The sequence below is a fragment of the Vespula vulgaris genome, chromosome 25 (assembly GCF_905475345.1).
Source record: "Vespula vulgaris chromosome 25, iyVesVulg1.1, whole genome shotgun sequence".
NCBI classification, from domain to species: domain Eukaryota; kingdom Metazoa; phylum Arthropoda; class Insecta; order Hymenoptera; family Vespidae; genus Vespula; species Vespula vulgaris.
In genome coordinates, this window is record NC_066610.1 from 1,517,445 (window position 1) to 1,543,885 (window position 26,441).

The window sequence follows — 26,441 nt, forward strand, 5'->3', positions numbered from 1 at the left end:
ATTTCAAGCCGAAGAAAAGTTTATAAAGAATCTCAATGAGAATAGAACGAGTATAAACGCGTGTACAATTTCGATCGATTTTTCGATGAGACTTCCAAGTTCAACAAACTCTAACACCGTTTAGACAAACGAGTCACCCTGTATACGTAGAAAACAAAGGAGAGAAAAAAGGAAAGAGAAACAATAAAGAAACAAAAAGAAAATTATTCTCAAACAATTAAATATGTTACGGTAGTTAGAACCGAGCTCACTTTCGAAGTTAATTCCGATAAAGATCTATATTATGATCATGATCTCAGAAGTCACCGATCTTGCATCGTCATGATCATCCTGAGAATCTTTAATTTTGAAATGTTCGACTTTAACGATGACCTCAATCAAATATTTTTGATTCTTCAGGGGAACGATGATCTTTTTTATTTATTTATTTATTTTTATTTTTGTATCTCTCTCTCTCTCTCTCTTTTTCTTTTTAATTCGTATCTTATTTGTATTGGTACGTCGTAATAGCTTACAGACACGCTAGAGTTAATTGCTTTGTTGAACAACAAGAAGTTTCTATCTTTATCTCTTTCTCTCTCTCTCTCTCTCTCTCTCTCTCTCTCTTTCTTTCTCTATGAACAGAGATTAGACAGTCTGGAGCCGACACGAAGCAGACCGGAAGTATTAGTCTTTCTACTTTGTAAAAGTAGATCGTTAGAACTATTTAGATGTATAAGGAATATTCGAAGAACGTTCTACCCTCTTTACTCGACTTATTTACTCTTAAGAAGGGTAAGGTGAATGGGGAAGGGGTGGAGGACACATACGAATGATTTTTATAGATCTATTAGATCTATAAGATCTATAAATAATCTTCTTCTCGTTCGTTTGATATCTCATTTTTATTTTATTTTCATTTATACCTTTCATTTATTTTTATTTTCATTTATATATCATTTATATTTTTTAGAGCGATTACCAAGACTTTTTTGATCGATCTGAAAATAAAGTTACTAGATGATTTTTTTTTACAAATCGATCGTTCCTTTAGGAGACTATTTTTTATTTATTTATTTATTTATTTATTTATTTATTTATTTTTTCGAGTACTTTTTGTTTGTTTGTTTGATTTTTTTTTCTTTTTTCGAAGATGTATATCTCCTCGTCGTTTGAAAAAAAGGATTAATCTCTGGCAAGAAGTATCGATTAAAGTTGTTTTTTTAAGATCGTTTAGAATATTTTTCGTTAGGTCTAGGGATTTTTCGAAGGATTTAGGAACACTTGATTCGATCGATAGCCATGTTTGTGCTCGATTGTAAGGATAGAAAAGAAGAGATAGAACAAAGAAAAAATGATGCTACAAATGATTTTTTCTTTTTTTCTTCGATTTTTTATAACTGATCTAAATGTTTCTTGATTCGTATGTATAAGAAAGAGAAAAAAAAAATTATAGAGAAAATTAATGAATAAGATTGAAAAATAATAAATATGATTGTGACTTATCTCGTTCATAGCATTGACAATATTTTTATAATTATATGTCGTTAGTGAGTAGTGAAAAAAAGAGAAAGAGAGAGAGAGAGAGAAGAAAAAATATGTGAGGGAGTGAGAAAGAAGATAGAAACATAATTTCTTTTTTTTTTAACAACGAAAAGTACTCTTTTACAACGATAAATAAATTTCAAATTGAAAATATAAGGATTAATGGAAAAAAAAATTGTTGAACAAAAAATCAGAAAAAGAGAAAGAGAGAGAAAGAGAGAGTGAGAAAGAGAAAAAAGAGAGAGTGAAAGAGAGAGAGAGAGGTGGAGACACACACACACACACACACACACACACACACACACACACACACACACACACAGACAAAGATAGACTCGTTTTGACCGCAGTATGCACAGTATTACATTGGTCTTCAATATGTCTAAGCGGTGAGCCACATATCGCGTCGCAAATGAGCTCGCATTACGAATTGTAATTCGAGTAGAAGAGAGGAGAGGAGTGTCTTAACCACCATACCCCTTTCACCCCCACCCAACTTCCACCCCTTTGGAATCCATCCCCCTCCAACTCAACTTCTTCCCATCATTTACTTAAAAAGAACAGTGCATATATAATTTTTATTTTTATTTTTGTTTTCATTTTTCTTTGGTTTGATTTCTTTAACGCGAGCTCGAGCGAAAAAAAGGGTCATTGCCCTTGCAGTGCAAACTGGATCAGCTTTGTACGTGTGTCCGCCATTGAAAGCTAAAATGATGAGACAATTCGAGTCTCTGTCCTTTGAGAATCACTTACTACTCACTTTCAAAGGTTTTATTCAATGAAAAAAATTTTTTTTTTCCTTTTCTTTTCTTTTCTTCTCTTTTCTTCTCTTTTTATTTTGTGAATAAGAGATAGAGAGAGAGAGAGAGAGAAGGAGGGAGAGTTTCAAAGGAGTCATTATCCGGATTTAATTATTTTAACGTATGGTTATATTCGATAAAAAGATTTAATTATTATTTTTTTTTTTTTTTTTTTGAGAATCTCTCAAAGAAGTCGTTATTTGGATTTTATTACTTTAATGCATAATGTATAGTTTTGTCTGGAAAAGAGGATACTTTCCTCTCTCTCTCTCTTTTTTTTTTTTCTTTTTTTTAAGAAACTGTTAAAGAAGTTAGTATTTGGATTTAATTGTTTTAATGTTTGGTTTTATTCGAAAAGGAAATAATTATTTCTCTTTCTTTTTCTTTCTTTTTTTTCTTTCTTTTTTTTTTTTTGACTCGAAGAAGTTATTTGGATTTTATTGTTTTAATATAGTTTTATTCGAAAAAAAAAGGAAATGAATTATTCTTCTTTTGTCATTATTCAAGTTTAATTATTTTAATGCGTTTTTACGTTTCTTTCTTTCTTTCTTTTTTTTTGGGAAACAGTTTTAAAGGAAGCCATTATTTTGATTTAATAATTTTTAATGTACAGTTTTATTTGCAAAAAAGAAAACAATAAATAAATAAACACAATATATGGTTTCGTTTTCCTTTTTTTATATTTGTTATATTTCGTATGCAATTAATATGATTATTCGTATTCAAAGTTTTTACCATTAATATTTATTACTTCGTTTTGCGAAAGTTATATTGAATTGTTAAAAGAAAAAAACGATCAGATTTGTTTATTGTATTATTGTTAAAATTTACAAGGATCATCAAGAGAATTTTATTAAAAAGAAAATCATCGTTTCGTTGGTCGATTAAAGTACTAAAAAAAAAAAAACAAATAAATAAATAAATAAAATAAAATAAAATAAAAGAAATAAAGAAGAAAATGAGAAAAAAAAATCCTTCAAGATTTTATTAATTCAATATTACCACCAATAAAGAGTTATATTTGTTTCGCAAAAAAAAAAGAAGGAAATGAATATTATACGTCCATATATTAAAAAAAAAAAAAGGAAAGAAAGAAATAGTGTAGGAAAAAAAAGAAAGTTCAAGTCATAAAACGAATATAATCAATCTTTCGATGATCACGATCGCAAAAAAGGATGGTTTCGTCAAGGACGAATGCATTTCATTCTACGTGACTCATTCGTAATAACAAATAACAAGAAAAAGAAGAAAGATAAAATAAAATAAAATAAAATAAAATAAAATAATGGCAGAGCGTTACAGGTTGTGTAACGATGAAACCATTTTTCGAAAGTTATCAAGGCCGATCGAAGATTAGCAATCGTTTGCAAAATTTTTTTTCTTTTCCGTTCTTTTTTTTTTTTTTTTATCGAGTGCAACCAAACATACGCGTGACGATAAATTTTATCTTATCTCGATATGCTTACGTCGATAAAATACATATATAATAAAACAGAGAGAGAGAGAGAGAGAGAGAGACATAAAGAGAGAGAGAGAGAGAGAAAGAGGTAGTAATACAGGGCCGGGCCAAAAGTTCCGAAGTGATTTCAAAAATCGATTACTCTATTTCCAAACGATGTTAGGCGAATATTTTCGCATAATCTAAAACTACAAGTCTTAGATTTTAATTGACACGTTCGTACATTGCGAATCTAACGATCGTTAGACTTTTTTTTTTCTTTTTTTTAAATCACTCGAATAAATTTTATTTCTGTTCGTTTATGTCTCGAGTGAAATTTCTTTCTTCGTTTTATTTTTTATTTTTTGTTTTCTAATCAGTCGATCAATATCACACACACACACATATATATATATGTATATATATATATATATATATATATATCTATTTTTAATATCCAATATATGACTCACGATCGATTTGAAATATGGAGTTGAAGTATGGTGGGGTAGACAGGAGACTCAGGAGAGGCTGTACTATGGTATAGTTACTTAATTATCCGTTCTTTCTATCCACTCACTCTGCTAATTCTCATATTATGTTGTTATGGTTGTGCAACGATCATGCATTTACAGTGGTTAGTCACGACGATGCTTTGAAACCGATCGAATTTGTTATCTTAAAACGAGATATTGAAGTACCGTATAGGAGATAGATCACGTTTAAATTAATATACACATACATTAAATTTATATATATATATATACACACACACGCACAGACAATTCACGTTACAAATTTATATATATATATATATTCATGTTTAAAATTTAAAAGAAAATTTATTAATTTTTATAAATAATATAATAAAAATATATTCAAATTTAATAATGTAATAAAAATAATAGTAATAATAGCAATAATAAATAATATGTGTGAAGAATGAAATTATATTGGAAATATATTAGAAATAATGGAGGTAATACGTTTATTATAAGTATTTAATTATAACGAATAATAACAATAGTAATAGTAATAATAATAATAATAATAATAATAATAATAATAATAATAATAATAATAATGAAAATAATACAAGTAAAATACTATATATATATATGTGTGTGATGAATGAAATTTTATTAGAAAATTTTTTTCTTATTCTTTCTTATTTCTTTCAATCATTCAACTAAATAATAATAAAAAAAAAATATATCGAACGAAATTTCATTCGTGATGAAAAAATAATAACGTTATTATTTTCCTCTTCTTCTTCATTCTTTTTCTCTTATCCTCTTTATCCTAGAAGAAGTGATAGCTATTGATACGATTTCGTTTTTTTCCTGATCATTTTCTAAAATAAAAAAAAAAAAAAAGAAAAAGGGAAAACAAAAATAAAAAAAGAGAGAATAAAATTTCATTTACGAAAACTAATTAATATTTAACTTCTTTGTTATATCTCTTTATTATTTTTTTATTTTTATTTATTTCTTTTTCCTTAAAAGAAACCATTTTATTTAGAAATATTATTCGTTTCATAAGACTAAGATTCTAATCAGAAAGTGTTACAGGTAGATCAGTAGGTATAGTTCACTTAGTATTAGCTTACGACGAATTAGCTTCGTTTACGAAGGTAAAAAGATAGTAATAGTAGTAGTAGAGTGTTAGTAATAGTAGTAGTAGTAGTAGTAGTAGTAGTAGTACTAATGACGTAACAGTTAACCCGGATCATCGTGGAATTTCCTTAGTGGCTGGTAGCAACATAGATTGCTTGCTTACCTTTCCTCTTTTAGAATTAGTCAGCTGGTTACTATTATGTATAACTCAGAGAGACCTGTATTGGACGATTGCTTTCAAGATTATGATCTTTTATCCTTTTTCAACTGGAAATACGAACTGCAAGTAGAATAGTATTATCCTTTTCTTTCAGTGAAAGTAAACTTAAACTCCTTTTATAAGACGGTTTGGTATCGTGTTATGAGAAAAATTAAAAATTTTATATGTATGTATGTATGTATATATATATATATATTTATGCAAATGTGTTCTGTTTTAGATGAAATGTGAAATGTGTGTGGGTGTGAAATTAAATTATTAGAAATTTGTTTAATTAAAAATCTTGACATATATATGTACGAAGTTAAATTTATAGTATTAAGAAGTATGAATTATTAGAAATTTATTTCATTAAAATTATATTTTATATATATATCTATATTATTAATAATTATTATATATATATTAATTATATTTATATATATATATGTATGTTAAATTAAAAAGAAATAAAATATTGGAAATAATGATATTTTAAATATTTATATATAGTTAATATTTATATAATATATTATTCGAAATTATAATATTAAAAATATTTATATATATAATATATTTATTTATATATATACATAAATATATATATATATATATGACATTAAATTTACGATATAAATAAAAGCTTTATTTCATGAAAATTGTATTTTATATATATATATAATTATTAGAAAATATAATAAAAAAAAAAATGAATTATTAAAAATTTATTTAATGATAATCGTATCATACATATGAAATTAAATTTACATTATAAGAAGTAAATTATAAAACTGTTATTATTATTACTATTACTATTATCTTTATTATTATTAATTTGTTTTTTATACTTGTTAGATCAAACTTCTTTATTTAGAAAGATAGACGATATTAGAATTTCTTCACCATTAGATTTCTCTTCTCACCATCGTCCTAACGTCTAATTCTATTCGTATATATATACATCTGTCTTACTTTATATAGTTCGAGATTGACGTGGGAAATAATTCTATTTTTTATTCGAATTGTTCCATTAAAAGTGTTCGTTGTTCTAATTTCTTTTCTTCTTTTCTCCTTTTCTGTAAAAAGAAAAAACAAAAAGAAAAAAAAAAGAAAATTCTATAGAAAATGAAATTTATTCGTCAATATCTACATCGCGATATTTGGAATTATCTTTATTATTAATTTTATTATTAATTTCAAATGTTATAAATAAACATCTTTTTTTCTTTTTTTTAGTAAATTAAAACTTGTTGCTTAATACATGAAGATTAATAAACAAGTGTTTATATGAATTCAACATAAACAAAATATAAATTAATTAAGTTAATTGAATACATAAAATAAATTGAAAGATAAAAAAAGTTGTGTAAATTGATACTTATCTTATCAATTTGTTATTAATTATCTTTAAATTATATTCATGTTTGTTATACAAATTTAAACGAATCAATCAATGAATTGTTTAAAGATAATTAGAAAAGAAAATGGATAAATAAAAACAATCTTTCGAAAATAAAATTTCATCCGAGGATCATCCTTCAAAAATGAAGCTTCATTTGTAAAAGAATCTTTTGCAAAATAAAATTTTGTCTAATCTTATAAAAATGAAATATCATCTTGAATAGGGTCTTTTAAAATTGAACTTTGATCTGGATATGATCATTCAAAAATAAAGTTTTGTCTGTAAACAGAATCTTTTAGAAATGAAGTTTCATCTGGAAACGATCTTTTAAAAACAAAGTCTCATCTAAAAATAATCTTTTATAAATGAGAAGTATCATCTGAAAACAATCTTACGAAAATAAAGTTTCATCTGAAAATAATTTCTTTATAGCCGAATTAAATTTCACACCTGAAAGAATACTCTTTCGAATAAATATATTCGTACATATGATTTTCTATTAAATAAAAAATAATTGAATAGACCAAACATTAATTTGTCCAACGTACAAATTTTTAGATATATTTTCTAAAGAAATATTTTATCTAATAGATAATATTTAAATTACACACACACATCTATTACACACACATATATACGTACGTACACACACTCATTCGTTCATTCATTCATTCATTCATTCATCGCTCTCTCTTTCTCACACACATGTACCTATACTTACACATATACACAGTTATACACACATACACAAGAATTATTATAAACAAAATAAATTTCTATTTAAAAATACAATATATATATATATATTTTATTAATCATTTGTATATATATATATATATATATATATATATATATAAATGATTAATAAAATATATAATAATACAAATAATATCCATCGAGTAGAATATAATAACAAGATTGATAGAAGAATCAGTTTTCTCTTTCAGAAGATCGTAGAAAGTTTATTAAAAATGTAATAGAAAAATCTGGGTTGATTCCAAACCGAAACAGAAGAAGAAGATTTAATGAAGGGAGATCTACTAACCCGATAAACGAAGCCGTATCATAACACCAACAATACGTATCTATGTATATCTACACATAGATATTAGAATTCTAAACAATGAAATGATTAGTATCATCAGTTATATACATTCTCACTATAATTTCAACATTTCGATCAATATCATTAAACACAACTTCGTTTAAATAATTGATGATACTTCAAAGACTATTCTTTTATTTATTTATTTATTTATTTATTTGTTTGTTTGTTTATTAATTCTTTTTTTTTCCTTTCTTTATTTGCAGACTATCGTTGTTTTTTTTTTCTTTTTTCTTCGCAGTATCTAATTCTAATACGTTTCTAACGTACAGGTTGCTGATAATTTTAACTATCCATGACTCATGACTGACGTCATTAAGAACGTCGCGTAGTTGTTAATAATTATTAAAAACGTTATTTTACATTTTAATAAGGAGATGGATAGAAACAGAGAGAGAAAAGAAAGAGAAAGAAAAAAGAATCTTTTCCAATGACAAACAACTGGGATCGAATTGATTAGAAAATTAGAAATCGATGAGTCGTGTAGGATGAGTCAGTAACTAATTTTTGCAATCTTGACTGTGACTTTTCTGTTTAAAAAAAAAAAAAAAAAAGAAAAAGAAAGAAAAAGAAAAAGAAGATAAAGAGGAAAACAAAGAGGGAAAAAAAAAACGAAGAGAAAAATCGTCGTCATCGTCGATTTTTTTTTTATTCCTTCCTTTTTTTTCTCATTCCTTTTTTTTCCCACTCTGCTCGTTTCGAACGTACAAGACGAGTTAAATATTTATTTCTTTTATTACAAATTATTTGCGCGAATTTATATGCAATTATCGGAAAGTAAGAATTTTTTTTTTTCTTTTCTTTTTAACTCCTATTTCGTTAAATATTTATTTTGTATCGTAAATGAAATTATTTGGGCGACTTTGTGTTTATCGAGATTAATTGATTATTCAATAGATTAATTATTTACGAATTATTTCCGCGATTGTAATGTAAATGCGATTATTGGAAATTACGAATATTTTTCTATTCTTGCTTTATTTATTTATTTATTTATTTATTTATTTATTTTTTCTATCTCTTTGTTTCGAACGTACGAATCAAACATTAACGATATTTTTTCGTTTTATAAAATATATTATTTATTCGAATTTAAATGCAATTACGAAAAAGTAGGAATATATTTTCTTTTTCTCTTCTCTCTTTGTTCCGAACGTAGTAAGACGATTTAAATATTCATTTTGCATTACAAATTATTTACGCGAATTCAAATGCATATAAATTGGAAAGTACTTGAATATGCTTTATTTTTTCTTTCTTTCTTTCTTTCTTTTTTTTTTAGAAAGATCTCAAAATTACTTTCGTTTCTCTTCAATGATTCACTCGAGAGGAAATGATTTCCTTTTATTCATCCTTTCTTTTTTCTTTTTCTTTTTCTTTTCTTTTCTTTTCTTTTCTTTTTTTTTTGTTAAAAATGCGAATGACGTCCGGCCAAGATCGTTTATGTTCGTACATTATGCCAATAGACGGTGGAAAGCACCTCTTCCGGAATACTTTGTTCGATTTAATGGCAGACCAACGAACGAACGTATTCTGTTGAGGGAGACGTTACACTTCCGTTCGATATAGAAAGGAAAATTATTGTACGAATGTAATAAGGAGGAGGGATAATGGTGGGTGCTCATTGACCGAGCTCGGGTATTATTTATTATGACGAAACAGTTTTACGCGATTAGAATTATTTTTCATAAGAGAAATATGTGGAAGGAGAAGAAGGAAAAAGAAGAAATGAACGATAAAATAATTCGAGTAAACGAAATAGAAAAACAAGTTTTTTTTTTTTCAATAAAATTATTATAATGTTAACGTAAAATTTAACAATTACTGTCCGTGTTAATTGGGTAATTGAAAGCAAATTTATTTTGTAAAATTTGAAAATTATTTCTTGTACGAGAAGAATTTAATTTGGGGGATGTGAAATTTAATTTTAGAGGGAAGAAAGAGAAGAAAAGAAGTTTAAAAACATTCATCTTTTTTTCTTTTTGTATTCATTTAAAACATTCGTCCATTTCACAAATTGTTGTTTACAAGAATTATTTACAGACTTACAGAAACTTCATATATTGTAAATCATTTTTAGAAAAAACTAATTTTGGTTTTTTTGTATTTCTTTTTTCTTTCTTTTTTTTAAACTGTATTCAAGATGATATTCAATTGTAGGCTAAAAAAAGTGGGACCTCTCTTTTAACAAAACAATTTCAAAATTTAAACGATTGCGTAGAGACAATGACTTTATTAAAAAAAAAGAAAAAAAAAAAAAGAAAAAAAAACTTACAAAACAATTCTTTTCCCTCTTATTCATTATTCATATTATTATTTAGAATTTTAGAATTCTTTTGCAAAATTATTTCCACGTGAATTTTTGAAGAGGAAACATTATCGTAGTATTGTTAAAAAAAAAACTGCTCAGAAAAAAGAATAAATAATGAAAACAAAAAAAAAAAAGAATCTGACACGTGAAAGTTATCATAATTTTCTCACAACAACAACAACAACAACAATAAAGACGCCACAAGGAACATTATCACTTCTTTATTATTTTTTTTCTTTTTTCCTCTACACTCTAGTCACTAGGAAGTGACTACTTTCTTATTGGATCGTCGATCTCTCATTGTATCTGAGGTCAAGTTTGAATAAATTTTCCCAAGAAAGGAGTGCGGAATAACCGCAAAACTTATCTTCTGTAATATACGCAACCGCGTATATCTGTGTATATGTATATGTGGGTGTCCCGTACAGTAGTGTATCTCAAACTGTACCAGTTGAGCCCACAGTTACCATATACGTAAATGTAGGTGTATTGGTATTCAAGAAGAACGGGATCGTTTCTTGAGTGAGTCACGAGAGATCGGTCTTGAAAAGAAAGAAGAGAAAAAAGAAAAGAAGAAAAAAAAAAATCCGTCGGTTCCCATAAGTTGTTAGTGTTATCAGCTGTGACTTGAATTTGTTAAAGAGAACATCTCCTCTCTCACTCGTTCTCTCATTTGCTCCGTGAGTCGCTTGCTATCTCTTTCCATCTGTTACATCGTGTTGTACGTGTCACGTACACACGTACACACACACACATATAGGAACACAGTGTTCGCATACTGCGTTTGGTATGCATTAGTTCTCTGTTAGATGTCTGGTTTGTGTCTTCGCGTTAATTGGAGAAGCTTCATATCGTTAAGAGTTCGATCTATCGAGGCCTTTTATCAAGGACAACGACATGGTATAGGATTTTTTATTAGATTTTTTTTTTTTAAATCAGAACAAAAATGTCTACACACACACACACATATATATATATATATATATATATATATATATACACATGGGTATGAGGATTGATTTTTATTAAATCGATTAAAGTAGTGAAATCATAGTTGCATTTGTATCTGATAAAATTTTGTTTGGACGTTCTTCTGAACGTTTATTCCTTTCAATAAAATAAATTGAAAAAGAGAAAAGAGTTGGTCGAGTGACGCGGAAGAAGAATTCTCATGAATAAATCATCATCGGTCGATTTAAACAGCTAACAATTACGTAGTCCAGGACATATACAGGACAGTCCAGGTACTTTCCAGGACACATACAGGACAGTCCAGGTACTTCCAGGACACTTGTTTGAAAAGTAATGTTGAATGTATGAAAGGTTTTAGTTTATTCTATCAGATGATTTCATCGAAAGAGAGAGTGAGATGGATAGATAGATAGATAGATAGATAAATAGATAAAGAGAGAGAGAGAGAGAGAGAAAGAGAAAGAGAGAAAGATCGTCGTCCTTTCACGGACTTTAGGGGATCGGCGAACTGTGTTCTGTGGGTTTACTGGGCTCTCTACCTTACGGTTATAGTGAGCGATCGGTCGATGAGTAACCACGGGAAACCAAGGCCATACCTTCCAGCTCGATAAACTCCATCGACTTTAAACAGCGACTACCAAGTACCATCAACATTTGCTACCAAGCAACTCTTTCGTTTCTGTATTTCTTTTTTTTTTTCTTTCTCTCTCTTTCTTTCTTTCTTTTACTTGAGTCTACGCCTCTGGAATATCAAATTCGAGCTAGGCTGATCGATAAAAATAACTTTCGGAAGGAATTATCAATGCCACCAATATCAAATACAGAGTTGGGGCCACAAGTTGCTTGAGTTAATTTGTGTTCCTCTTTTTCTTTTTTTTTTTTTTAAGAGTCTAGGAAATCGATCGATAAACATTTTTTTTTAAGAGAGATCGTTGCTACCGCAGCTTCAAATATAGGGTGGGCTATAAGTTCCTTAGATGGATTTGTTTTTTTTTTTTTCTTCGAATTGTACAAATGCGAGCTTAGAAACTTTCGACTCGAGTTTTATCAGGGTTTTGTTTAGAGTGTCTGTTAAATATCAAATTCGTGTTACGTCGATCGATGATCATTTCTTTTGTGAGGGATCATTGACGATTCTGTGGTTCGTAATACAGGATGATGGTTGCGTAAGTTCCTCAGTCTAATTTTTTCCTTTCTTTTTTCTTCTTTTTTTTATAATTATAAAATTACCAAGTTAGAAATCTTTTTTTTTTTTTTTTTGGTGGACCATGTATCGGAGCTTTATTTATCACTTCTGTTCGAGTCTAGGCTAATGGATAAAAATATCTTTCGAGGAGAAGAGAAATCATCGATGGCGAGAAGCTTGAAATAGACCAACTGATGATGTCTAACAAAAAATAGAAAAAAAGGGAAAAGAAGAAATTTGTTAAAAAAGAAAAAAGGAAAAAATCCTCTTTTCCCAAATTAAATTCAATTCCGTAGAAATGATTAAAAAAAGAAAAAAAAAAGCATTCGATTGCGAAGATCCAATTGTTTTCGATGAAACTTTATACCTAAACAAAAAAAAAAAGAGAAGAAAAAAATTGGTGTTTCGTTCTTCAATCAACAGCTTCATCCGCCATCTTTGATTTAAAAAATTCATTAAAAAAAAAAAAGAAAAAACGATTTTTTTTTGCGTTTATCCCGATTGTTCGAGTACCATTATCAAAATCAACATTTCCATAAATATCCTCCCGCAAATTTAATTAGAATTATCTTATCTCTAAAGAACATTAGAACAAAAGTTTTAGCAAAAGAGTATTCCTCTGAATTACGTTATCTTATCGTTATCATTACCATCGGATATCACTTCTCATTGATCGACTGTGCAGTCTGACCTCCGACAAACATACACAAGTTTCTGCTTACAGCGTAAAAGAATGTTTCTGAATATTTCATGGACGTTATGCGCTAACACACAGAGTATAACATAAAACCGCATGATGTGTCTGTATGTGTGTATGTGTGGGTGGATATACACACAGACCTACCACATATATTTCCATATACATAACATTTCTTTGAAATGCGGAATATAATGGATCAATTGTGTTGATCATTAGACTCGATCATTTTCATGTTCCGATGAATGGACCGAACAGAACTGAACCGGTCCTGAAACAATACGAAACAAAACAAAGCAACAAAATTCAGCAAAGAACTCCGTTGAGATCTCAGGTCCTTAGGAAACCAGTTTTCCTTACTCACCGTGAGTGGCAAACGAAAGAGGAGAAGAGTTGACCCCTCTCCACCTTACCCCCACTCCTACCCTCATTTTACCCCCTCTCTCACCATCTCCAACCTCTTACCTCTTACCTCTCACCTCACCAGCTCACCAGCTCTAACCCCTTCATCCTACTCCTCACTATTCAAGCGCGAATACCTTGGCTCCTTTCGAACGATTTCTTTCTACGAGAAGTCCCTTTCTTTCTCTTTGTTCTTTTCGGTCGATCACCGATTATGCGGATTGACCTCGGTATCCGAATGCGTAACTCTTCCTTTCACTTAACTTTGGACTAACAATATTTTCGAGAATCTCTGTTACCTTGTTCGATGATTTATCCATGAAAACAAAATTATTCTTCGTTCATTGCTTTTTTTTCTTGCATGGGTTAGGACACGAAATATTGTGGTGGGAGTTCTATCGTTTAGGATATTTTTTTTGATCTTTTTTTTTTTTCTTTAGGTGAGGGAGGAAGAGTATATTCCTTTCACTTAAGTTTACTCATCGTCATATCTTCGAGAATCTTTGTTAGGCTCGATACTTTGTCGACGAGTTGATGTTCTAGCGATTTTTTTTAGCGAGGTAGGGATAGAGTATATTATGGTTGGATAAAATTGTATTGTTTAGGGTTTTTTCCTCTCTCTCTCTCTCTTTTTTTTTTTTTTTTGGAGAAATTATATAAGATCTTAGGATTGTGAAAGAAGGACGGGTGTTCTTTTATTTTTTGTTAGAGTTGTATTCTTTTTTTTCTCTCTCTTTTGTGCACAAACTGGGTTATTGAGACTCTTCAATTTTAATTTGTGATTTTTTTCTTAATTGACGATAATTCCCTTTCTTTTTCTTCTCTCTCTTTTTTTTTTGCTTTTTTAACAATCTAGGAATTTCAGAATCCGTCTAGTAACTTTTTCCCCCCCACGATCTGTATAAATTGCAACAATCGAATAAATTGCAAATAAATTGCGAATAAATTTCCTATATCTTATTATTATTATTATTATTTTTTTTTTAAATATCTAACACCTCATTAATTTTTTCCCATTTTCATATCTTTTTTTTTAAACTTTCTATCGGCAATAAAAACAAAAACTCAATAACTTTCTTCGATTTCTTATCCCGTTGCAAAGCGAACACCGTAACTTCTTAAAACTCAACGAGCAACTTCGCTTCGAGAAAGGTGATTTCAAAAAAAGAAAAAAAGAAAAAACAAAATCATCGAAATAAAAAGTAAAACAAAAAAAAATGAGAAACAAAAAGAAAGGAAAAGAAAGAAAAAAATCTTGAATGGAAATACGAAAGAAACTGGTTTACCTGGTATATAAAGATTACATTTTTCGCATACGCACACGCATACATACACACACACACACACACACACATACACTTTTCTATCTCAAAATCAACGAAGCTTGAAGAAAATACATATGCATCTGTTACACCGCACAACATTTACACGCTTACATTAACTTTCTTATTGCGTACGAATAAAAAAAAAAAGAAACGAATTAAAATCCAATAAAATATAGAGTTCGAGAGAAGGGTGGTGAGTGATGGTGAGGGTGAAGTAGGTTCGGGGTAGGTCCGAAAAAATTTCTTAAATGGATCAAAACTTCTTCGATCACATTTTTTCGAGACACACGTTAGATCTATCAATGTTTTTGTTTTTGTAAAACAAAACTGCTGCAATGCAACAGCGAGAGTAAAGAATTTTTAATGATCAAACTTTTAATATCACACCAACCGGTAAGTGATATTAATATCACAAAAAAATGAAAAGAAAAAAAAAAGAAAAAGAAAAAGAAGAAATCAAGAAATCAAAACACAAGAGAAATGTGACTTTCTTGTACCCACGTCGTGGAAGCTTTACGAGCTAACACTAATACGATCTTACGCAAGTCTGATACTAAATATAGTTATAGACATACATATACGGTCGTACCAAAGAGTATTATACAGTATTACTGCAGTATTAGTTCTCTAACGTTCTATCTAATAGCACGTGGCAATAGTGTCAATTCCGCACGTTTTACAAGTTTTACATATTTCTTTATTAATCTTTTTTTTTTTCGAGGGGTTTACTTTTATTCTATCAACGGAAGGAAATAAAGAAAAAAGAAAAAGGTTTACACGCACATAGACACATACACGCACATACGTGTTATATACGTATCCTATTTATTTATATATGTTTATATGTGTTTAGAGTCTCGAACAGGAGAGGCATTTGTTACGTAGGAGATTGGAGGAAACTAAAGGCGAAAGTGAAGCTAGAGTTATCGAGCTTCAAACGGATTTAGAAACATTGAGAAGTCAGTTGGAGGAACAAAACGAACGTGCAAGAAGGGCGGAACGAGACCAGGCCACATTGGTTACGGAATTGACAGCACAGAATGCAAGATTGGCCGATCAGCTGAGGGAGGCCGCAAAACAGGAGGAACAATTGTTTTTAGAAGTTAAATTGTTACGTGAGAAGTGTGCGCACAGGAGCAATACGTTGCAGGACCATGTCAGCAGTTTGGAGATCTTACGGGATGAGGTAATATGACCTTGAACTATTCTTTTCTTTTTTTATTTGTTTTTTTATTTCAATCCTTCACTCGTGCGGAATACGTTCTACCTGATAGAATTTTGTTGTTGTTGTTCTTTCTGTTTTTTTTTTTTTTTTAGTCTCTGTTGCAGTTCGATCGGAGGACAACGTGTTCTGAAATTTCAGAGTTCTTTAAATGAGTTCCGTTCTATCGTTGATTACGTAAATGATATCGTCGGTGATCGGAAATTTTTTTTCTTCTTTTTCTAGCTTTCTTTCTTTCTTTCTTTCTTTCTTTCTTTAATGGATTTATGTAAACGAGAGCTTATTTTGTCAATGTAAACTGATTTATAAAGTTCAGTATTCTACTTGACTGATCTTGATAAATGATACGAATTGTAGTTCGATAAAAAAAAGAAGAAAAGAAATCATCAGACCTAGAAACATTCGAATGAATAATAATAATCAATAATTATTTCAATATCGATCAAATACTCTAGATTTTTAAAAGATATCTAACTTTTAACTTGCATCGTTCCAACAGTTATCGAAAAAGAAAAGAAATATATATATATATATATATATATATATAATCTATTACGAGTCTGAAGTTAATAAGAAAAATATATCCCACTCAGTTAGGAAGATTTCCATTCGACTTACCTGACAATTTATCTTATTATCCTAAACGTTAGAACGTAATGATACTAATTCCGCATGAGTAGCTCGACCTAACGCTTTGATCTAATCGTTTAATTCTAGTACGGTTAAAGAAACCTAAGATCGTTTCGATTGTCCCAATTGTTGTTATCAATTACAAAGTTTGATTCGAAAGTTTTAATTTAATCTATTGAAAAAAATGAACTGTGAACTACTGTTTCAGGTACAATTGGTCTCCGCTCAGAGGACGGAATTAGAGAGGAGGTCCTTGGAATTACGTGAGGAGAGAGCCAGGGCGGTCGCGGCCCTCGAGGAAGCTGAGGAGAGAGCCGCGGCCTTGGAACGACTTAGACACGAGGCTGAACATCGAACCAGACTAGCGGAACAAGAGAGGTAAGAAGTTCGATCAGGGTCTATCGTTATCATGGATTACAATGTTGCTCGTTCAAATATAGATTTAATAGATCAAATTAAATCACATAGTTTAACGAATGGCTGACGAAAATCCTTAAGAAAGAAAGTCTTCAATTTTTAACACTCAAATTTTTAGAGACGAGTTAGCAGCAGCGTTAGCAGCGATCGAAGTCGAGAGAAGAGGTAGATCTGGATCGATTCAAAAACCACCAAGGTCACTTCAAGTGGAGATGGAGTGCGAAGAGAGCGGAAGTTCGTTGGGCGAACAGGAAGACCTAAGATCGGAAGTTACCAGAGCGGTTAAGCGGTTGAAGGAACTTTGCGTTCATTTACGTAGGGGAGAAGATGACTCGGGTTTACAGAGCGACTGCGACGAATCCATGCTTGTCATTGCTAACAATACAGAAGCTGAGGTGAGTTAGAGCGAGACAGGGAATACCTTTTGAACGTGAGTGTGTGTGTGCACGTAGATGTTATTGTTGGGTATAGGGAGCTCGGATATCCTTTGTTCTTTAGTTTCCTGTCTCGACCCTAACGTTTGAGGGATATCACGAATACTTCAGAATCGTCTTGTCAGCTTAATCCTTGTTAAAGTATTACTTTGAAAATTTGTTAAGATTTGGAGAAAACGAATTAGAGACGAAAACCTTTTCCCACTTTTTTTCTTTTTGTAAATTCCTTTGTCCAAGTTAAGTGAAGTTATTTTTGTTTTGTTTCTTTTTTTTTTTCTGAACATTCATCGTCGAATTATCAAAAGTATTGTGATCTAACGAGCGTATAACTTTTAGGTGAATTATCCTGGAGCTTTGATGGAATTGGTAGAAGAAGTTTATAATTTGGCATTATCGGGTCGAGGTGCCCCAGGTGAATTAGGATTAGCTGTTGAACTGCATCGCGTACGAGAGGAATTGGATCAGACCAAGGAACAATTGAAACAAACCCAGGATGAATTGAAACGCCGTGGAGAGACTTTGTTGGATACCACGAGTAAACTCAGTGTTTGCGAGGCTGAACTGAGAGGAGTTAAGGAGGAACGTGACAGAGCTAGAAACGATATGGAACATACACAGTTAACGAAGGACGAAATATTGGCACAGGCTTATCAAGTCAGAGATCAAGCTGTTGCTAGAAAGAACAGAGCTGAAGTCGAATTGGCCAGAACAAGGATAGACGTTCTACAAGCAAACAGTCAATTGATGGAAGCGATACAACAAAAGGTTGAACTCAGTCAACAACTCGAACAATGGCAAATAGACGTACAGGTTTTGTTGGACGAACAAGTACGTAGTAAACTGACGCCAACATCTAACCCAATCTCTACGATTAACAAGGAATCTTCGGAGGTTGTTGCACCTGCTAGAAAAAAGAGGAGTAACAGTTCATCCAAAAAAATGTTTGGCTTGTTTTGACGAAGGAGAAATTGACTAAGTGAATAAATTTTCTTTTCACCACCCTATTCCTCAACAACCCCCTCACCTAACCCTATTCATCTACCAACCCTTACGAACATCAACGAAGGACTATTACATCATTTTACTTTTAACAGTGTACAAAAGTGGAATACTTATTGGATTTAATTGATTTTTATTGAGATTTTGGGGGTGAAAAAAGTTCTTTTTTTTCTTTTTGTTTTTTTTTTTTCAAGACGAACGATCATCCGAACGTTTGAAAGAAGAAAAATGTTTATGAAAATTGTTTAAACAAATACCATTGTTTCTTCTTGGAACTATTGAACATTATGGCCGAACGGCTTGAACGATCTCGAACTTTTTGTGTATATAGTTATAATCTTTCTTATTGATGACGATCAGATAGAAGAATGTAATTAGAGTAATTTGTATAGGACAAATGATTAAGAGAAGTGTTAGGCCAATTGTGTACTTAATGTTTATGTTATTAGTATTATTATTATCATTATTATTATTAGTATTATTATTATTATTATTACTATTATTATTATTATCATTATTATTATTATTATCATTATTATTATTATCATTATTATTATTATTATTATTATTATTATTATTATTATTATTATTATTATTATTATTAGTAGTAGTAGTAGTAGTAGTATTATTAGTATTATTAATGTCCGTCCAAGATGGATTAGTGAAGTGAATCAACGAATTTTTTCCAAGTGAAAATTTGAAGGACAATAGACAATTAGCGTGCAATAAAAATGATTTGATAAGACTAATCAAAGTTTGCTAATTAATATTAGATTCATAACAGAGTGTGTATCATAATGTGTAATACATTATCGGATTGATTACTATCAGGAATATTTATTTAATAAAATCGTGCTGTGTTGCGAATTTTTCTGTTTCGTAGTGTTGTTTTTTTTTTCTTTGTAAAATTATGAACAAATAAACGAATTGCATCGGATTTATATATCCGGAGTTGCGAAAATTTGTAGATTTGTAGAAAGAAAGATAGAGAAAAATTTCTTTTTTTCTTTTCTCGATGAAAAATTATTTTTAATTTCACTGAAATGGATTGAAAATCATCCCTAATGTCTTGCAAATTCTTTAAATTATTATTTTTTGTTTTATAATAGAAACTAAGTGTATAAAGAGAGAGTAGAAGGAAAATAAAAAATTGAAAGATAGAATAATAATAATAAGAAGAAGAAAAGAATGATCGTAATTAAGAACGAAATGACTTATTTTGGAAAAGAAAAAAAGAAAAAGTTAATAGACAATTTATATTACATACTTGTGGGTTCGTGGAGATTTTTCTTTTTCAGTATCTTCAGGACGACTTGTCTTAAAACGAGGAGGAAATTGAGGGTGAAAACCACCCTCAAGGATAAGGAATTATCGTTTCATCATAATCCACCGCAAATATCGACAAATTTTATTAGAAAAAAAAAAGAAGAAACTAGATCGATGCAATAATGCGATCTTTGTCGTTCAAAAATAAAAAAAAGAAACAACGAATAACAGATAATAATTATTTTTTTACTATTAGAACGAAACGTGATCTTTGTTTTTTTTATTAAGACACAAATTCGTAGATTTAGTTTTCTTGAGAATAGAATTACTTTTCCTTCTTCTTTTTTTTTTTAAGATGGTATCTCTCCAAAATGAGGGTCTCAAGAGGGGTTGCAAACCACCCTTAAAATTGCAGAAATATTTCTTTCCTTTTTATTGTCTCGTGAACTATTATTCAATAAGAGGAAAGATTTTTTAGAAAAAGAAAAAAACTGCTATCATGTTGTTCCTTAATGTAGTTAGAAAAAATAAAATGAAATAAAGTAAAAATCAAGAAAAATAAAATACAAAATAAAAATCCAGACGCTGTCCTGAAATAATAATAATTAATAAATAATAATTGTCATAATAAGAATAAAGTGCGAGAGTTGTTTTTCTTTTTTTTTTTTTTTTTTGAAAAGAAACAAATAGGCATTTATTCACAAGAGGCAGGTGTAGTAGTTACATTATTTCATTTCATTTCTGTCGCTCTTACATGCATATGCATATGTCCGGCACAATACGGCATGCACAATACATATGTACACACATATATATGTATGTATATATATATGTATATATATATACATATACATATATATATACGTATACATATACATATACATATTGTATATATATATAGTAGCAATCTTCACACATTTTTTATCCATATATGTGTGTATATATATATATATATATATACACATATACTTTTATATATATATAATATTTTTTTTTAATTTTTTTTTTATTAATAATATAATAATCGATCGATCCAACTACGCAATACAAATTGGGCATGAACAATCTGGGAGCAGGTGCATACAAACTGGTTTTTTTTCTTTTTTTTTTCTTTTTTCACTTTTCTATCCTTTTTTCTTTTTTTGTTAAATTCCCCTTAGACAATTTCTTTTCTCCTTTTTTTTTTTCTTGCTTTTTTCTATTTTTTTTTTTGTAATCATTTAGACGTTACCATTTTCCTCTTATTTTTTATTTTTTTTACTTTTTTTTTTCTTTTTTCTTTTTTGCACACGAAACGCCGACGATATTTTGGTATATTTTTTTTTTCTTTTTTTTAATAATAATAAATATCTCGTTATTATTATTATTATTATTATTGTTATTATTATTATTATTATTATTATTGTTATTGTTATTATTATTATTAATAATAATAATATTCTTTTCATTTTTTTCTTCTTTTCTTTTTCAATCATCATTATTTCATCGTAAAATCAACGTGATTAGATTAAATTTTATTTTTAAGCATAATCACAGTAGTTCTGTTTTCCTTTTATTTTTCTTCTTCTTTTTTTTCTTCGATGCTCTCTCTCTAGTATCCATTTTTCTTTCTTTCTTTTTTTATTAATCATTTTTTAATAATAATTATAATAATAATAATAATTATTATTTTTGTTTTAATAGTACGATAAAGGTTACTTTTCATTCTGTTTAATCAGCTGATCTAGTTATCGTTTGTTTTCTTTATTTTTTCATTGCTTTTCATAAATCTCGATCATTCTCCATCGTTTTCGATCATTCTCGATCTTTTACATTGAAGCAGTGGTTTATTTTGCGGAAACAAGGACGACAATTCTTCTGATTATTATTATTATTATCGTTATTGTTGTTGTTGTTATGATTATTATTATTATTATTATTATTATTATTATTATTATTACTATTATCATTGTTGTTTGTATTTTTTTTTTCAACCATTTGTTCGCAATGTAATAATAAAATGAGATCACAATCATGAAAATAATTTGATGATGATACTAATGATGATGATGATGATAATAATAATAATAATAATAGCGATATTAATAATAATAATAGTAATAATAATAATGATACTGATAATGGTGATAATTATATAAGATTTTTTCGATCTTCTCGTTTTTCTTTTTTTTTTTGCGTAAAATACATTCATAAATAATTTTAACGATCGCATTTCAAAAAAAATTATAAAAATTTGTCAACAATGATTAATAATAATAATAATAATAATAATAATAATAATAATAATAATATATGTGTGTATATATATGTGTGTGTGTATATATTTATAAAATACATTTACAGGTGATTTTTAAGCGAGAATTTTTTAATAATTTAATAATTTATAATTACACGTAAAAAGGAAAGAATAAAAAAAATTTATCTATAATAATTTCCAATAATCATAATACTGTTGATGATGATAATTATAATAATAATAATAATAATAATAATAAGGATAATTATAATGATAATGATAATAATTATTCTTTTGTGATTATCGATAATTTAACATACAAAAAAGATTAAAAATTAATAATAATAATAATAATAATAATAATAATAATAATAATAATAATAACAATAATAATAATAATAATAGAAATTATAATAATTATAATAATAATAACAACAACGATATACAATCTTCATAAAACACATACATTTGCAAATGACGATTTCACGTTTTGATAAAAAAAGAAAATTTATCAATTATTATTTGCCATAAATTGTTTAATAATATTTTCAAGATAGATAGAATAAGTGTGAGAGATTGAGAGAGAGAGAGAGAGAGAGAGAGAGAGAGAGTGAGAGTGAGAGAGAGAGAGAGAGGGAGGAGAGAGAGATAGAGAGAGAGAGAGAGAGAGAGAATTATAATTTATCAACGAAGCATTCGTGTTAATTTTTTTTTTGTGCAGAAACAACATTATTATTATTATTATTATTATTATTATTATTAATATTTTCTTTTTTTATTTGCTTCTCTGTCGGTATATCGCATTTTATATTATTATTATCATCATTATTATAATTATAATTTATTTGTTTTTATTAATCATAATAATATATCATCATTATTGTTTATTTATTTATTTTTTTCTTGCATCCTTTAAATGATATTACATGTTCATGGTAAATATTTAAAGTATAGGATTTGCTATGCTATAGTTCAGTTACAAGAATGGCATCCAGTTTCACGTATATATATATATATATATATATATATGTATACATATATATATTTTTATTTTTTTTATTTGCTTTTATTACAATTTTAATTAATTAATTAAATAATAGTTAATTAATTAATTAATTAATTAATTAATTATTTATTTATTTAGCTCAGCTTTTCTCATATACTCGTGTATGTGTGTGTGTAGTATGTATATGTGTGTATTTTGTGTGGCGCGACATGGTTTAACATTTATATAAAGTTAAGACAGTGAAGCTATGCGTAATTATTATTATTATTTATTATTAATTATTATTATTATTTTATTATTATTATTATTATTATTATTATTACTTTTTTGTGTGCTGATTTTTTTTTGCCATTCCGAGAGAGTACTTCTTAAATCGTTTATTTCATTTATTTGTTTAATCTTTTTGTATCATTCTTTTTCTTCTTTTTTCAGTGCGTGCATGTATGTATATATGTATGAATGAATGTATGTATGTATACATGTATGAATATATGTATGTATGAGTGCATTCGTGATTTTTTGCGACGCCACTTTCTGCAAAGTGCAATGTATATGTGTGTGTGTGTGTGTGTGTGTGTGTGATAGTATCGCGCGAGTATATATTTACTATAGTTGTAAAAATTGCTGTTAAAAGTAAAAATGCATTAACAGTGATTCATTGAATGTCTCTGCAGATCTGATTGATTTATAAATCATTTAGGTTTGGGTTGAAATTTGAATATAGAATATGAATTATTAAAATTTAGAAGAGATTCATGTCGTTACATATGTACACATATTCAACACACACGATCACACACACATATGTATATATATATATATGTGTGTATATATTGTATAATAATAATAATATATAAATAATTAATATATAACATAAAAAAGTAATATATAATAATGATAATAATATTAATAATAATAATAATAATATATAATATTAATAATAATAATAATAATAATATATAATTATTATTTAACTGTTTTATTCATGGTAAAATACGCATATATAAATACGTACATATATACATACATACATATACACATATATATATATATATATGCATATATATATTGCATATTATTATTATTATGATTATATGATAACAATAATATATAATATATACACAATTATTATTTATAAAAAATATCATTAATTATTAATTTATTACAGATAATAATTTTTTAAAAAATCGTTACTATTTTAGAATTATTAAAAATAATAATTATGAAAAAATATCATGATTATTATTATTATTATTATTATTATTATTAATATTAATATTATTATTATTATTATTATTACATATACGAATAACAAATTTATTTTTTATATATTAGAAAAGATCATAATTATATATTCAATAAAATTTGTTTTTTAATAATATAATAATATATACGTATTTTACCATGTTAATGAAAAATACACAGTTAAACGTTTTTATACTTAAATATTATATATATATATATATATATATGTGCGCGTGTGTGTACATATGTGTGTGTGTGTGTATGTACTTATGTACGACGTTTGATTAACAGATCGTTCATTTCAATCGAGATCTATCATTTCGTCTTCCATATTTATCATCGATCGTTTCTCTTATTAAAGAGGAAAAGAGATAGAAAGATAAAAAGGGAGAGAAAAAGAGAGAGTGAAAAAGAGAGAGAGAGAGAGAGAAAGAGAGAGGGAAGAGAGAGAAAAAGAGAGAGATAGAGAGATAGACAATGATAAATCGCACACATGATAAATCGGCATAAGTTTCACTATAAACACTATATAGCTATTGTGTTAGTTTTATTTATTTATTTATTCATTTATTTATTCATTATTTCCATTAAAGTCAGTAAAAGGCTCGATTAATTTCTTATAACGCGCGATTATTTACAAATTATGGATCTATCTCATCGATGATAAATAAATTCATAATATTATTACATTATAATCGTTATTAATAAATATCTATATATTATTATTATTATTATTATTATTATTATTATTATTATTATTATTATTATTATTATTATTATAAATAGTCTCACAAATACACATATTCTCGTCATTTTTTTCGAAATAATTTATTATTATTAATATTACGTTTCATATCATTTCCTCGTTTTAATATTTTCCATCTTTTATCTTTTATCTTTTCGACGCTCTTCTCGAAATTTTCTCTCTCTCTCTCTCTCTCTTTCTTTCTATAGGAGATATTTATCACCTCATAAATTAATCTTGTCATCATTGTCATTCTTTCTTTGTCATTCTTTGTCTTTAATCTCGTTTTTTAATCTTATCTAAAAACAACTACGTTAGAAACATCTTCGTTCTGGGTCCCACACAGATTTGTGACTTTCGCAAACGACGATGGGTATTATCGGCGATATTAAACACGACCGTCCTCTTAATAGATTTATCGATCATTGATCCATAGATCATTGATCCATAGATCATTGATCCATAGATCATTGATCCATAGATCATTGATCTATAGATCATCTATTCATAAAATATTGATCTATAGACCATCGATTCGTAAATAATTGATCTATAGATCCTTAAAATCACTTGACACTTCTTGGAGAGTTTAACTTTAGAGAATTAAATTTAATTCGAAATAATAATTACTAAAATTTTATATATATGTATAGTTGGTATAATATATACCGTGTTTGAAATTATTGATAATTTTATATATATGTATATATAATAAATAATAATATTTGTTAAAATATTATATTATGTATGAACATTATATGATATCATATCATTAATAACATATTATTATTAATTATTGTAATTATTTGTTATAATTATTATATTATTTATTAAGATCATTCCAAGATATACTAATCTCTGTATCGTCAAGTGATTTCACTACATAATTATATTCTTTGCATTTCTTTGTAGGATCTTCAGGGATTAATTAGGAACACTTAGGTGAATTCTGAAACTTATAAAAGAACATGTCTCTTATTTTTTTGAGTATATTATATAGTGATTCGAACCTTGAACAAATAATTTCTATGATAATCATTATAATTTTTTAATCATTTGTATGATTGAATTTTCTCTTCTTTTTCCTTCTATATAATCTTCTTTCAATGATGTCTTTTTCAGCGTTTCAATTTGAATTATTTCCATCGAGACATTTTCAATGAATTGGATTTTCTTTTATTTTTTAAGAAAATATGGCAAAAAATTTTACAACCGAAATTCAAAAATTTTCTTTCAAAAAAAAACTGGGTAATTGACATTTACA

At 27.8% G+C, this 26,441-nt stretch overlaps 1 protein-coding gene across 2 annotated transcripts in view; it reads left to right on the forward strand.

Moving 5' to 3' along the window:
* Nucleotides 1-19,557, forward strand: part of LOC127072348 (bicaudal D-related protein homolog) — a 28,402-nt gene extending 8,845 nt beyond the window's left edge. For both annotated transcript variants that reach the window (XM_051012723.1, XM_051012724.1), the window contains exons 2-5: nucleotides 15,831-16,163; nucleotides 17,038-17,207; nucleotides 17,365-17,641; nucleotides 18,017-19,557. In XM_051012723.1, the coding sequence (XP_050868680.1) occupies nucleotides 15,831-16,163; nucleotides 17,038-17,207; nucleotides 17,365-17,641; nucleotides 18,017-18,637 (1,401 nt within the window). In that variant the 3' untranslated portion in view covers nucleotides 18,638-19,557. The remainder of the gene's footprint in view (nucleotides 1-15,830; nucleotides 16,164-17,037; nucleotides 17,208-17,364; nucleotides 17,642-18,016) is intronic.
* Nucleotides 19,558-26,441: the final 6,884 nt, after the last annotated feature.